We start from the raw sequence: 14650 nt of genomic DNA, 5'->3' as shown, positions 1-14650 counted from the left end.
AAATGCCAGTGGCAGTGGATTTTGGGGCAGATTAAAGCATTTGAAACAAAAATGAAGAAAGAAATAACCCTGTTACATTTTCCTCAAATTAGAGATGAGTGGAGCACCTTGCAAGGCTCACAGCATGCTTGAAGTTTTATGCAACTCTGCCTCCATAGTAATGCTTGCTTAGTGTATAAGTCTTGATGTGGGCTCCCAGCACTGCAAGGGAACTAAAGGCTTCTCTACACAGGGAAGCTATTATAAAATCAGTTTGAGGGTAGATTTTTAAAAGAAACCAGTTGTTCACTCTCGCACTTCCTTTGCCTCACACTCTAAGTGAATTACTCACTGCTACTGCTGCCTTTATACGATTTCTTTCAATTCACCTCCAAAATGGACTAAACTGAATTACTCATGGTACAAAACACTGAGGCCAAACTAGTCATCTGGAAAGCTAGCACTGAAAATTTCCACGTGTAGACAAGCCCTAGCCAAACTACAATTAAGCTGCCAGTGCTGTGACACCTTCTGCTTTCACCTCTGCAGAAAGCTCAACAGACACAACAAAGCTTCTTTCTCTGCTCTGCTTTTCTACCAGGGTTGACATTTTTACATGTTTTGGTCAATACACACGTTTAGAATTAAACTATGAACTCCACAGCCACATCACACACATTAATGTATGTAAAAATATTCAAAAATCTAGTGGCAAGATTGTAAATACACATGAAATACTGTCTGTGTATTTTCCTACTCCATATAAACCATCCAATCACTAGAATCCTCCTCCCAGAACTATGTCTCACCTATTCTCTCACCATGAAAAAAAAAATTATGCTGCAAAACCAGCAAACCTTTCCTCATATTTTCCTTGGTTATTTGGAGACGTATTTCCAGTTGAGCAAAATGCAGTACTCACAGAAACATCCTTAATATATTTTTCTCAGGTTCTGTCACTTTTGTTCCTTGTTTAACACTTATCTTCTGTCTTTCATTCACAGTACTTTCAGACCCATTTCCAGTTAATTCTCCTTTCACTTTGTCCACTTCCTACGTCTCTCTCTTCTTTCCAGTCTCTCTTGTTACTCTACCTGCAGTACCCCATGTCTCATTTCCTATTCTGAGCTTTCTCATCTGACCTGTTAATACCTTGTTCTCTATTTAATTCCCTGCTGGAATTAGTGCAAAGATCTCATTCTTGGTTTCTCCTCTCCCTGTGGGACCTCAAAAGGAAGAAAAGGAGCAAAGACAATAAAGAAAGGGGAAGGAAATATAAGATGAAAGGAGGAGAAGCACAGGAAGGGAGGAGTGGTTACTATCTAGGCAGATATCCATGCTGCTTGGGCCCAAGAGCAGAAATTTCCGAGAATGCACAAAGCTAATTAACCGAGGCAGATCTTGGATTTCATCAAGTCCAGGAGAGAACTAAGTCACAGAAACATGGAGGAAGTGCCTCCTCTTAAGCATTTTATACATATCCTCTTGAGATCTGTGGAACTACTTTTGTACAGGGCCTGAGCTGTCAGTTATCACTGTCATGAAACAGCTGCCCCACTCCAACAGATTGCTTGTCTCTTTGCATTATATATGTGTGGTTTGCCTTCTAGGACATGCTGTATGAAACATGCCTACACAAAAATGTAAGTGACTCACAAATGTGATGGCTGCAGTGATTTTCATAGTCAATTTTCATCCCTTGGTGGGATGTAGGAGACAACACACACAGATAGGGTATGGGTGTCCCAGGGAAGTAGAATACCTGTGTTTTCCTCAAGGGTAAATGCTTTCCCAGGGCTATCATATTACTGATGGAACCAGTTCAAACATGTTCAAATGATGTCTCTGACTGGAAGCCCTTTTAGCTTTGCATAAATCCCTTAACTTACATTTATGCACCCATAAATGAAGTGAAGCCATATTTCTAAAGTACATACCAGTTTCTTACTCAGTAAATGGAAAGAGACAGGTCCTTGGAAGCTCCCTAAAATAAGGCCATGTCCACCTAAGTTTAAGTAGTGGACTCAATTCTAGATTTAGCCTTAAAATTAATGTAATCTATTGGCTAAGACAAATAAATAAAAAAAAAAGTAAATAAATCTTGATTTTTGATTTAGCATTAACTGTTGCTTTCAGGTTTAATGAACTTGAGTAGTCCAGCACAACACTGGGCACAACACTGGGCAGACATGCCATATTTAAAGGCTGGGAGGAACTTAATGTAGAAATCTGCAAACCATTATGATGCCTTCATTCTTTTTTTCACCTCCATAATCTGAAACATTATATGCATATACTCAAAGATTTTTATTTCTCGGACAGTGTATCTTCTGCATTTAAGGTTATATAACAATTCAAGTGCTGTTTCATGTCTTCTGTAATTTTTTTCTCATCTAATTTTGAGATTTTCTCGGGTGCCTAAATGCAGTTGCCTAGAGTGAAAAAGCAGCTCATTGTAAAGCATACATATAAAGTAGATTAGATGAATTGCACCCTAAAAGTGTCTGTTTCTTTCCACTGACTATTTAGAGCCAGTAGTGACTAGCTCAGCTGTCTTCACTTTATGTCTGCAGTAAACTAAGAATAATGGCTGAGCTAGAACAGGAGACAACATTCAGACTAGTTTCAGTGATGTGGACAAATTAAGGTGCCTCAGACATTAATGGGAGTAGTTAAAGTTTTGTGGACTGCCAAACCTAAAATTACGAACAAGGAACTGAGACTTCTATCTCCTGTTTCTTTGCTGAAGTCGTGAATTCTCTGAATGACCTTAACGTCATAAATGAGGAATCTGGAAAACAATGACGTCTTATCCTTTTTCAGATGGCTGAAAAAAATTGAGTGTGAAGTATATAGAAAAAGCTACATTTCTAAAGTTAAAAATTTGGGTTGTTTGTTCTATGTTCCATTGAATTATCCTGCAGGCCGTTACTAAAGCTTTCTTTGGTTAGACAACCATGAATTCCTACTATGAGGGAGGACAAGAGTGGGGAATGGGCAGGAAGGAAGCAGAGAAGCTAACCCATGGGACAAAGGATCACTGGCCTCACCAACAGTAACCAGTCCAGAAAAGACACCCCTTTCTGAGCCTCACCAGCCCCACATACCAGATGCAATGGCCTTTACAGGTTTTGCTGTTGTGACTAGCTCACAACCTTTAGTTTCTTTGTCCTTTTTAAGTAGTCACATATGCAAAAGAAAATGGAATTTTACCACTAGACCATCTGTAGACGCTATAGTTACCTTTGCAAGTAGGACTCGTGAGTTTTGGCTGTTCTGCGGACTATTATTGACAGACTGCAAACTATACTCTCCCATCCCACCAGAAAATTTGTGTCAACTACCATCCCTTATAGTATAGGTGTGCTGTGTCTAATACATGGGAATGCCCAGTTCTAATTTGTTAAAGCACTAGCAGCAGTGTTAATAGTAGCAATTAAGTAATAGTAATCATCATCGTCATCATCATCATCTTCTTCTTCATTGCTGTCTGCACCTTAAACATAACAAGAAAGCACCACATTTTCATTGGGCTTGCCCTGGATGAAGTATTTGATAACAAGGCAGCACAAGCAAGTTACCACAAGGGTAAATTAGTACATGGATTTACAACAGGCAGAGTAGCTTGTAGGGATGGTGTGTAAGTCCATGCATATGTTATGGGCTCTCTTATCTCTCAATTTAAGTGGTGCTGTACTTCAAGTTTACCACATACTAGCCACATTTTAGGTCCCTGTTTGTAGTAACAAACATAGAGTGACCCTATTACACTGGAATTGTTTAACAGCCCTTTATCCTAGAAAGCATTTCTGGATAACATTTTGACAAGTTTCTTTCTGGATGCATGCCATTCATGCCTCTGGTTGCACTTGCAGCCTTGAAGAGATCTGAGACATGCTGTGTGGGAGTCATCCCACCTAAATTTGCACACTTCTCCTGTAGATACCTACATCTGCTCACCACCTCAGCCTCCCCTTTACAGTCTGTGGAGCAGAAAAGACAATTTTAGGGCCCAGCTCATCTGGCCTATTTCATATGTCTATTTCAAGAGGGAATTTTTCACACCCTAGAAGAGTAGTCCACTGACTGAAGAAGGAACTTGTTGACTAGCTAAGATATAGGTGTCTATGTTGTACAGATGAATCCACCCAGAATATTTAAGGAAATGTATCACATCCTGTTTCTTCATGAAGCCTGGCACATGTCTGTGGTATGTTGATCCCTGAAAGTATCTTTGTTCTGTTAAGTTTCCTGGCTTGAGTTTTCATGCCAAACCTATATTTAATTGCAAATCAGCTGATCACAGAGTGTTATTCCTATTACTAGTGCCCATCTGGACAGCACTGGCTTTACCCCAGTTGAAAACTGCCCAGTTCTCTAAAAGGCCCTAGGGGCAGCATATTTCCATGACATCAAAACCAATGAGCGAGAGCATTTTGGTCTCAGAATACTCTGGATATATATTCATATGTATTTCTGCTGAAAAACTTCCAATTCAAGTAAACCAACTTTTCTTCCACAGAAAGGTTTGTGAAGTGGAAATTAGGGATTTTCTTTTTCTCCCACAAATAATTATAATAAGGCACGTATAATGGATGGGCAAAATTATCAAGTGAATTTTCTCAGTCCATTTTTTACCAGGCCTGATATTTATTCTTAGCTGTCATGATTTGTTCTCTTGCAAGGTGCCTTTTTTTTTTAATGTGATCTCAAAGTACAGTAATTTTCAGCTAGAACAATCAATTGAATAAATTACTTCCAAAAATGAACTGGCATCACTCATGTACACTGAGAATCTCAAATATTCAGAAATGGTATCAGGGCCCAGAATGAGTGAGAAAAGTTTTAAAGTTCTGATTTTTTAAATTTGGATTCTTTTAATTTACCTGATGGGCTGCAGACATTTTACTTTTATCAGATAGATCTTCAAGGATTTTTTTAGCAGACATATCTTAGGGATTATTATCAGAAGCCACAAGGATTTGCATTTTTATTTAACTAAACATCAAAAGTGCACCTGAAACTGCTGACAAAACCAGTAAAGCTGGTAATACTGTTGATCCTTTTTATTAAACTTCATAGCTGGCAGATAGGTTGGTAGGACTACAGGTATTATGCCAAATAGAAGACATACTACTCTAGAAAAGTCCTAGAGCACTGCCATGTAATGACACTGCAGGGTGTAATCACTTTTTTCTCCTCATTACTGTGATCCCTTGAAATCCATGAGCTACCATTTTCAAAAATTACAAGATACATAAAGAGGCAGAATGGGATGTTATAGATGAATTGGAAGTTTTTTAAACTTTCAAGCGACACTCACTTTGACCTATACTTATGGGCAGAGGTGTATTTTTCCCTATGTGCTTCTGATGTATCTCCTTTTCTGAATACCTCTGAACAGTGGAAAGACTTCAATGTATAGTGAACCTTTTATTATACATCCAGTAAATTCAGTATGTGAACAGTGAATGGCACCAAACAAATCTATATGTATCTTTAACAGCAATAAAAAAAATGCTGTTTATTTTTAGATAAAGAGTTAAGGGTTGTAAAAATACAGCTTCATCCAAGAGAAATATTGACCATCTATTTGCAAGATTTACAGCTCAGGAAAGAACTTCTTCATGTAAGATATTAGGGAGTATGCTTCAAAAAGCATAAATGTAACTCAGTCCTGCAAACTTCCCATAGGTCACAGCTAGCTCAGTAATGAGTAAATTAGACACTTTAGCTAGAAGGAATAGTTTTGTCATATGAATTCAAATGTCTAATTTTTTTTGCTTATTTTAGGAGCTTTTGCTCCATGTAGAGTGCATACAATCCTCAGTGGGTGATTCTGAAGGCGCCCTTGGCTGTACAAGAAACTTGTGTTGCCCTCAGGCACCTACTTTAAATAAGAAGTAAGATGCTCTTTTAAGTTAGACTGTGGATATTCTCTCTTGAGCAAACTTTCTTCCAAAGCACTGATGGTTTTCATGTTTGACTCATGACACAGTTTTTGATTATTCACGTGCAATAGCCTAGTGAATCAAATATTGGTTCCATCTGAGGAAATTAGGAAATTTCTTGCTTTGGCTTTTGTGGGGTTAGGTTATGGCTAGCCATCTACTCCATCAGCTATTTCTTTTTTGCCTTTCCTCTTGGTTTTATTACATTCAAATTACTGATTGCAAGAAACACTAGAAAACAGTCACAAATTGTTCTGAAATAATATGTCTCAACTGTGGTTACATTTTAGATCATAATTATCACACTTCTTCCCTGTCCGAACACCATTATATTTTAGATGCACTCTTATAACTTGATAGTGTTGTGATAGACATTAAAAGAAAAACTAACAGGCACACAATGCTCACAAAATGAACCCTTGACAGCACCACGACACAACAAATATTTGTGGATTAAAATGTCAATACTAATCAGGTTATATGAAGCGCCTGGTTAGCCCTCCAACTCCCTACCTCATGCCACTCTGTATGCTTCTTAAATGCTTTCTGTATTTACTACAATGGCACAGGACGCAAAATACACATCCCTAGCTTTCCTGATAGCAATCCTCCCCTAGCTATACCTCAGCTACACCCTGCTATACCCTCAGCTATACCCTGCGTTGTTTTCCTCCCTTCCTATTACCATTGCATTTTTTTCTATTTGGAAACTTGGAAGTGTTTCCTAGTAGAGCCAATGGCAGTACTGCTGTTGTGAATCACCCTTGGAAATTATGCATCACAGAAGCCCTTCTCCTTCTCATCTTCAAACCCCATTCTGACACCAAAAACATCCCCGCTTGCAAAGCACGAGCCCTGTCCTGCGACGCAGGGCTAGTGCCAAGGGGTTGCTATAGGGTGGGGCGGCTCTTGGACCGAAGGGAAATCTCCGCGGTGCCCGGAGGGATGCGGCGTCCCTCCGTCCCAGAGGGATCCCCGGGGCGGGGGCAGCAGGGCCTCGGCACTAAGCTCGTTGCCATCTGTTTCCCTTTCAGCCCGAGCCGCCCTCGTCCAACAAGTGGCAGCTGGACAAGTGGCTGAACAAAGTTACCCCTCACAAAGCACCCATCCTAGCCCACCACGATGGCCCGGCGCTGGAAGCCCATCCCTACTACGGCCGGGTGAAGGCAGAGCGGCAGGAAGGACAGAAGACCCCGGCTGAGGGCCCGGCCGAGCACCGCAGCGAGGAGAGCCGCACCGCCGCCAGCGCCGCCGCCGCGGGGGACGGGCCGCGGCCCAGGACCGCCAGCAAAGCGCCGGGCAGCAAGGGCAGCCGGCAGAAGTCACCCCTCGCTGCCGACGGCGGGCCGCCGAGGCGGGCGGCAGGGAAGAAGGCGCCGCGGCGCGCCGAGAGGAGCTCGGCCGGAGACGGGCCGCCCTGCCCCAGCGCAGAGGAGCTGCCCCGGAGCCACGGCTTCCCCGACAGCGCTGCCGGCGAGGCGCCCAGGGCCCGGCCCGCCGGCGGCTGCAGAGCGGGGCACCGCCGCGAGCCCCGCTCAGCTGCAGCTGGTGAGAAGCGCCGGGCCCGAGGGCCGAGCAAAACGGCGCCCAAATCCAAGGAGTTCATCGAGACCGAGTCTTCGTCCTCATCATCCTCCTCCGACTCGGGCTCTGAGTCGGAGCGGGAGGAGCGCCCGCTGCCCAAGGCGCCAGCGGCAGCCGGGCCTGAGCCGCGGGGTGCCAAGGACGCGGGGACCGGCCCCGCCAGCAAACCCCACGGCGGCTGCAGTGCCTTTGGCTCTATTAATGCCAGGACTGGTAGTGAAATAGCAAAGGAGCTGGAGGAACAGTTTTACACCCTGGTTCCTTTCGGTAGGAATGAGCTCCTGTCTCCTCTGAAAGACAGTGATGAGGTAAAGTCGCTGTGGGTCAACATTGACTTGGCTCTTTTGTCCAGGATTCCAGAGCGTTTGCCCGAAGAACCGCTGGCCATGAGCGCCGGAGCAAACCAGGCGGCCAGCTTCCCGCAGGGTAGTAGTGCTGAACCCCCCGCAGAGAAGGGTTTACCGAAATCTAGAAGGAAACGCAAGGTGAGCTGCTGGGGAGCCGATCACAGGGGGTAGGGGAGCCTCCAGCAAGTGGGAGGCTAACACCGCTTGCACCCACGTCCAGTGCTCGATGGCAACATCTTCTCCAGGCTGGCCTTTCAGAGCTGGGATTTGTCCCTGCTTTCCACGTAGGGAGTGGCCAAACTCCTGAGGAAATGCCAGCCCTGAAGGTGATGAAATTCCTGGCCTCGAGGGATCACAGCTCCTTGGAGACAGCGTTGACTGCTGTGCGTGTGCCTTTGCGTGCCTTAGCGAAGGCACTGCCTTTATAGTAGCATAATTTTATCTCCTGAGGCTTCTCTCAAAACCTGAGTATTTGGAAATGACGCTCAGGTCAGCGAAGGTCCAACTGTCTGCTGCCTTGTCGTAGCCGACACAGTATCACTGCATGTATGGTAAAAGAGGCAGGATCTTCTTTCCCTTCTGACTGTCAGCAAGAGGCAAGCCCTTCAGGCACAGCAGGGAGCCCTGGCTTTGTTAGGGATGCATTCGCAGAGACCTGGGACCTGACTCTTTCTGGATGTTGGATCCTGGCTTCCTCACACCCTGGTGGCCCCATTTGCCCTTGGGGCTATAAGTGTAGGACCATAGTCTGTTAGCTGGCCCCTCCTCAGCAACACTGTCACAGTGCTTGGGTGGGCACAGCCCTCTGCTCACATCCACCCTTCTGCCCTGCTTCTCCCACTTACTTTCTGTTGCCAAGGGGAAGGCCCCCTCCGCTCAATGGCCAAAGCTGTACACCGTACAGTCTTTCTGGTCTGTTTGTACTGATCTGACCTCAAAAGTCATTCTGAACTGGAATCATCATCTGCTCAATTTCTGAACAGTTTTCTGTTGCCCTCTAAGCTACTGTATGTGTGCAGATGGATCTGTATATTTTTTGAGTACCATTTATCTAAAGCAGTCTTCCATATTGTTTTATCTTTCTTAATTTTTTCATTCTTGTTTTATTAGTATCTGAAAAGTGGCAACCCTGGTTCAAGTGGGGAAATGGTGGAAACCAAGTTTTATATTGTACCCATCTCTTTACATGCTGCCTCTTGAGATTTTATTTTTTAAGACATGGACCAATCGTCTCTGATCCATGTTAGCCATATGCTCAAACAAAGTATCATCATTTGTAACAAAATGACACAAAATACCAGTCCCTGACTTACTGAAAGATTTTTGGATCTGTAGTAAATCCAAACCATAAAAAAATATTACTTTTTTCTTCACTCAGTGTGAGAATGAGGAAGAGTGCAGAGACAACAAGAAGACTCACTTAGAGCGGGAGAGTTCTTCACGTTTAGCTGCCTCTGCCCAAAGCATCACAACAGCAAATCACTGCAATATAAATGAAAATAGGTAAGCTTTTTCCTTCTTAGTTACCACTGAATCATACAACTAGTTTCAGTTTATTGACAGGTGTTACTTTTTCCTTTAGTAGGATTTATTTTTTAATTATTGCATTTTATGTTGAAAATTTAACTGCTGCAGTCTCTGTTCTTCTGCTTTAATGATTAAATTGGTAGCTCCTGACACATTCATGTACTTGCATTTTTGCCCTGTTGCACAAAGAAGTTGTGAGCTCAAGTATGAGGTTCATGGAACAAGTAATTATAGCCAGAGCAGTGTGATTGTCCAGGACATCTTCCCTAACCCTGTGTTGTAGGCAGCAATTCACATATACAACCATCCTGTATCCCTTTCTTTACTTATATTTTCTTTAATTTCTTTACTTACAAGTTTCAAGCTTTATGTTTGACTGTATAAATAGAATTATGTATCAGCTCTGTGGAAAAGATTGAAAAAAATATTCATAAAAATGCCTGCAATACTCAGCTCCAGAATATATCTGAGAATCAGTATTTTTGAGATTACAAGCATTCCATTCTGTGTAATTAGTAAGAACTCCAGGACAAGGAATTTAAGACTTTTTTAAAAGTGAGATTTTCAGAGGATATAGGGCATGAAACAAAAGATGAATATTTAGCATTCACTGGCATGGTTTATGCACACAGAGCCCTATCAATGTCAGAGCAATCACACTTGAGTTTCTCTGGGGGCTTCCAGCAGTCAAACTTAGACATGCACAGTTTCAGAGTTCAGCTGCATGCTGCTTGGTACATGCTGGCTATCAGGTTTGGTTTTTTTAATTATTTTTCTGGTAGTATCAGGGTACTTCTTGGCATGAAACTGCTACAAAATAAGAAAATATTTGCATTTATTGTAGTCGGCTTTGCTATTGTACACATTTTTTATGAGATTGTCATTAATAAGAGAAGAAATCATTAAGAAAACTGATATATATAGTGTTTATTAAAAAATATGCATTCAATTTCTTTGTTCTGACATGTCATATACGTTTCATAAAGTGAAAACAATGCCCAGAACAATTCCTTTCTTTTGTGTGGCTGCATGCAGACATGCTGTTCCTGTTACCCCAGTGTCATATGTTTTATGTTGCTTTAATTTTCAGAGAGTAGCATGGCTGACATAGCTTGCTGTGTTACAGAGTTAATTCTGTGCTTCCTGGAAGCAAGACAATAATTTGTGTTTTTCTTAACATTATATTCAGTACATCAGTAGCAATTGTGTGTTAGAGGAACAAAGAGTTTCTGAAATGTACAGTTGCTTCCTAGTTCCTACAGTTGCCTCCTGGTTTGCTCTGCTTCCAAGGTGTTCCTGTGGTTTGTGCCGTGCTGCAGGACATGATATCAAATGCTGGTATTCCCACAGCTGAGGAAGAGCTACTGAGGCTGTAGCTAAACCAGCAGGGCAGATATCAGGACCTCCTGGTCCTCTTGCAACCAACATCTGCTCATGCTGGCACATCCCCTCTCCAGTTATACCATGCCTCTGAGGTTCACCTGTAAATATACTCAAGAAACTTGTTTGAAACCAAAACTATTTCTTCTTTCCTTATCCTTATCCTTTTCCTTCTTCTTTACCTTTTCCTTCTTCTTAATTTTCTTCTTCTTTTTCTTCTTTTGCTTTTCCTCTTTTCCTTTTCTTTTTTTATTTTTCTCCTTCTGTCTCTTTTACTTACCCTTTTTCTTTTTCTATTTTATCTTTCTTTTTCCTTCTTTAGTTTTGGGTATTTTGTTTGACAGAGGAGTAGTATTCATCTCCCAGTAAAGCCACCCAGACAGTTTTGGCAGCACAGCTGAGGGCTGGTAGCAATGAGAGGAGCAAGACCACCTTTAGCCATAAACATTTTCTATTTGTGGAATTACAGTCTGGAAGGCAGACTAAGTAATGTCCTTTTTGACAGGAAGGGCTGCAGGCTCAGAAATACCCAGGTATCTTGCACCAATATCAGATCCACAGTCTGCTCATTTCCAGCAGATCACAGCTCTGACAGTCCTCTGCTGCAAGTTGTCCTGCATGGCCTCTCAGTATAACATGTGCTGCTGCACTTTGCCTGCTCACACTGTTTAGGTGGGCCCTACTTCGTGACCAAAGGCCATGTAGAAGTTGTGCAGCACAAGTAGAAATTTCAGCTACTCCTCACAAGTTCAGAGCTAAGCTTTTGAGGGTTGGGTATACTTCCAAAGAGCCATGGCTTCCCTTGGATGCTTTGGGCCCACACTTTGACAGTGATGTATAAACATGGGTTGCCAAAGCATGGATTTGTGTTTGGAAAGAGGAAAAGAAATGACAGCATCAGCCTGCACATTCAAAATAGTGCTAAAGAGTTTGTTTTTCTTAGGGGGAGAAGAAGGGCACAGTTGTCTATCTTTCACACTCTGAGTCTTGCTTTTGTAAACACCAATTGGTCATTAAAGCAAAACAGTTGACATGGTGTTTTAAAGGTACTATGCCATGTGAAACAGTAAAGGTTCTGAATTACAATTAATGGCTTCTTTTACAGCTACTTTTTAAAGACTTGTCAGATAAATGGACAAATGTATGATAAGAGCACATTTAATTAGCTCTGTTCCCTGAAATTATGTGCAGAAATGAAGTATAGTTTTTACTGTATTCTTTTTTGTGATTCCATTAAGTGTATACTGCCTGATACACTTCTATAAAGAAGTGAGAATTGTCCATAAAAACTAATAGGCTGAATAAAGGGGAATGTGACAGGGAAAGGTATAGTATTAAAATTGTCTTTCTGACCTTAATCACAGTTTTAGTCTTAATTCCAACTATCTTCTTAAAAAAACTTGCAATTTTTGGGTGTTGTTTTAAGTTTTTCAGCTAAATATTTTCTTCAAATGATTGTATCTGAGGTTTATTTCTGGGCATATTTATATGGTGTCTGATTTCTCATCCAAAACTTCTCCCAAGTAAATGAAAGCTGAAAATACTGTCTGTATTACAGCTTTCTGCTTTAGAAGATAGAGCAGCTCACATTTCTCTGTGTCTACTGTTTGCATATGTTTCCTTTTGTCTGCATTATCAGCCTATCTTTCTTTGTCTTCAAAATCTGTATTTGATTAGTATAAACACTGCTACCAAAGGCTGGGCACTGAGCACAAAGACAAGCCAGTCATCTTTAAACCCATTTCCTGTTTTAGTTCACATATGGTTTTATTGCCATGGCTTATAAATTGTCACCTGTAATGGTGAAATAGGGCTCCATAACCTGAACTTACACTTCAGAGCCTAATCTTCATCTCCAGCTATCCCTTAAGAAATGGTGAGCAAGTAGCCATTTATCTCTGTATTTTTTTTCAAGTACTCTGATACAGACTTTATATTAACTCCAGAATGACAATTTGCCTTGAAGGGAAAGAGAAGAAACATGATACAAATTTGTAAATGAACTCTTGGTCCCAATACTGTAAGCTCGTTTCCAGATACCAATAGACTTTATCCTGCCAGCAGGTTTTAAATTCGAAGTTTTGGTAATATATAAAACATTTACCTTTCTCAAAGCCAGCTTTGTGACACTCCATTACTGTAATTTCCATTTCCAGCTTGGCAATACCAATAAATAAAAATGAGAAAATGCTTCGGTCACCCGTCTCTCCCCTCTCTGATGCATCAAAACACAAATATTCCAACGATGATTTAACTTCCTCCAGCAGACCTAATGGCAGCAGTCTATTACCTTCAATCTCCTCCAGCAAAAAACATAAGGGTGAAATCCAGTCACAGCCACATCCTGGGGACCTCAATGTAAGTGTGTGCTGTTTTTCACAATATAAAGCTTAGCAGTATATTTTCCACTTTGTATTGCAGTCCGTGATAGTTTTGCAGAATATTATGCAAAAAAATAAAAAAGTTGTAATAATGAATGTTATTTTCTAAGTTCAGCTTTTCTGGTTTGGAGTTTAGCAAGGCATAGAAGAAAGGAAAGAGGGCAGGCTGTAAAACAAGCAAATAGCAAAGGCTACATAAGCAAAAGGTAAAAGCTAATAGTCCAAAACAAATGGCTTTAGGCCTCCAGAGCATCGCTTGGGCATGATGCAAGCCCCCTATTCATAAGCATAAGGCCCTACTGTATAAGGGCTCACTCAGCCACTGCCTAACCATGGGTGTGCCTACAAATTCTTCTGTCTTAGAACAAACTTCATAAGGTTCTACTTATACTTGTGACATCTTAGCACCAGCCTCACAACTGAGTTCCATCAGAGTTGTATTCATATCCTTATAAGAGAGTCTTGCTCCCACTAAGTGTGCCCAGAGTGCTCTTCCAGATAAGGCTGTACTACAGCACTGCATTGTGGCCTCTGCCTTCAGAGCAGAGAGAGAGTAGATGCTTCCCCCATTTCTTCATGAGTTCTGTGATTAGAATACTGGAGTGAAGAGCCTGTTAGCTCTTTTAATTGGAGGAATTTCCATCTCTCATCTCATCTTTCAAAATCATACCCTACCCTCTAGCCTACAGACACTGTGAGCAGATGGTCAAGGGCAGACTACCGTCACCTCCTGCCTATGACACTGTTCTGCATTATGTGAAATACCTAGAAGAAACAATTTGGATACCATCATCTTGATGCCCAATGCTGTAGCATCTAGAGAAGCTGTTAAGACACTCTGCTGCCCATGCTCCTCTCCTTGCTACAAATGTTATTAACGTTTTTTATTCTTTATCTATTTTCTGTGTTTGTTATTTGATGCAAAAGAGGCTTCAAAACCCTAAGTATTAATGCCTAAGCAACTAGGAAAACAAGCTATCTGAATGGTAGCAGTGGCCTCTTCCAGCAATTTTTGCTGTGGGGATAAGTGGCCTCCTTGTATCTGTTAAGCATATATGTTTATACTTTTTTTTTTTTTTTTTGAGAGCAAAGGAGGAACTAGTAGATATAATCTTAATTTTGGACATGTTTTCAAAAACAGGTTAGCAAAAATTGTGTTTTCCAAGAATATCTCACAGATGCTTTTGGTAAATTGAAAAAGAACCCAATTACATAAAATATTCCAGTAGAAAGTCCTTTAACATATTATAGTTATTACTTTATTTTTCATTAATTAAATGTAAAATTTTAAACATTTTAATTTCCAAAACATAAATTTAGAAGTTTATAACCCATTCAGAATTATAATTATGATTCTTCACTGGGTATCTTGAAAACAATTTAAATTCATTCTCACGCAAATGTGCTGGAAATCAAAAGTAAAAGGTGATTGCTTTATGATCCACACCCTTAGCAAATGGATTTCACTGAGATTTTCTGCATAGCCTAGCAATGCACCATT

At 41.3% G+C, this 14650-nt stretch overlaps 1 protein-coding gene across 1 annotated transcript in view; it reads left to right on the top strand.

The window, feature by feature from the left end:
* The window catches only part of AFF3 (ALF transcription elongation factor 3), a 319278-nt gene that overhangs the window by 272339 nt on the left and 32289 nt on the right, over positions 1–14650 (top strand). The window contains exons 11-13 of the mRNA XM_021538600.2: positions 6965–7999; positions 9240–9364; positions 12925–13126. Of these exons, the coding sequence (XP_021394275.2) occupies positions 6965–7999; positions 9240–9364; positions 12925–13126 (1362 nt within the window). The remainder of the gene's footprint in view (positions 1–6964; positions 8000–9239; positions 9365–12924; positions 13127–14650) is intronic.

Source organism: Lonchura striata, chromosome 2 (genome assembly GCF_046129695.1).
Source record: "Lonchura striata isolate bLonStr1 chromosome 2, bLonStr1.mat, whole genome shotgun sequence".
Taxonomy (NCBI): Eukaryota; Metazoa; Chordata; class Aves; order Passeriformes; family Estrildidae; genus Lonchura; species Lonchura striata.
Note: the sequence above shows the minus strand (reverse complement) of the source record. Positions and strands in the feature narration are given on the sequence as shown.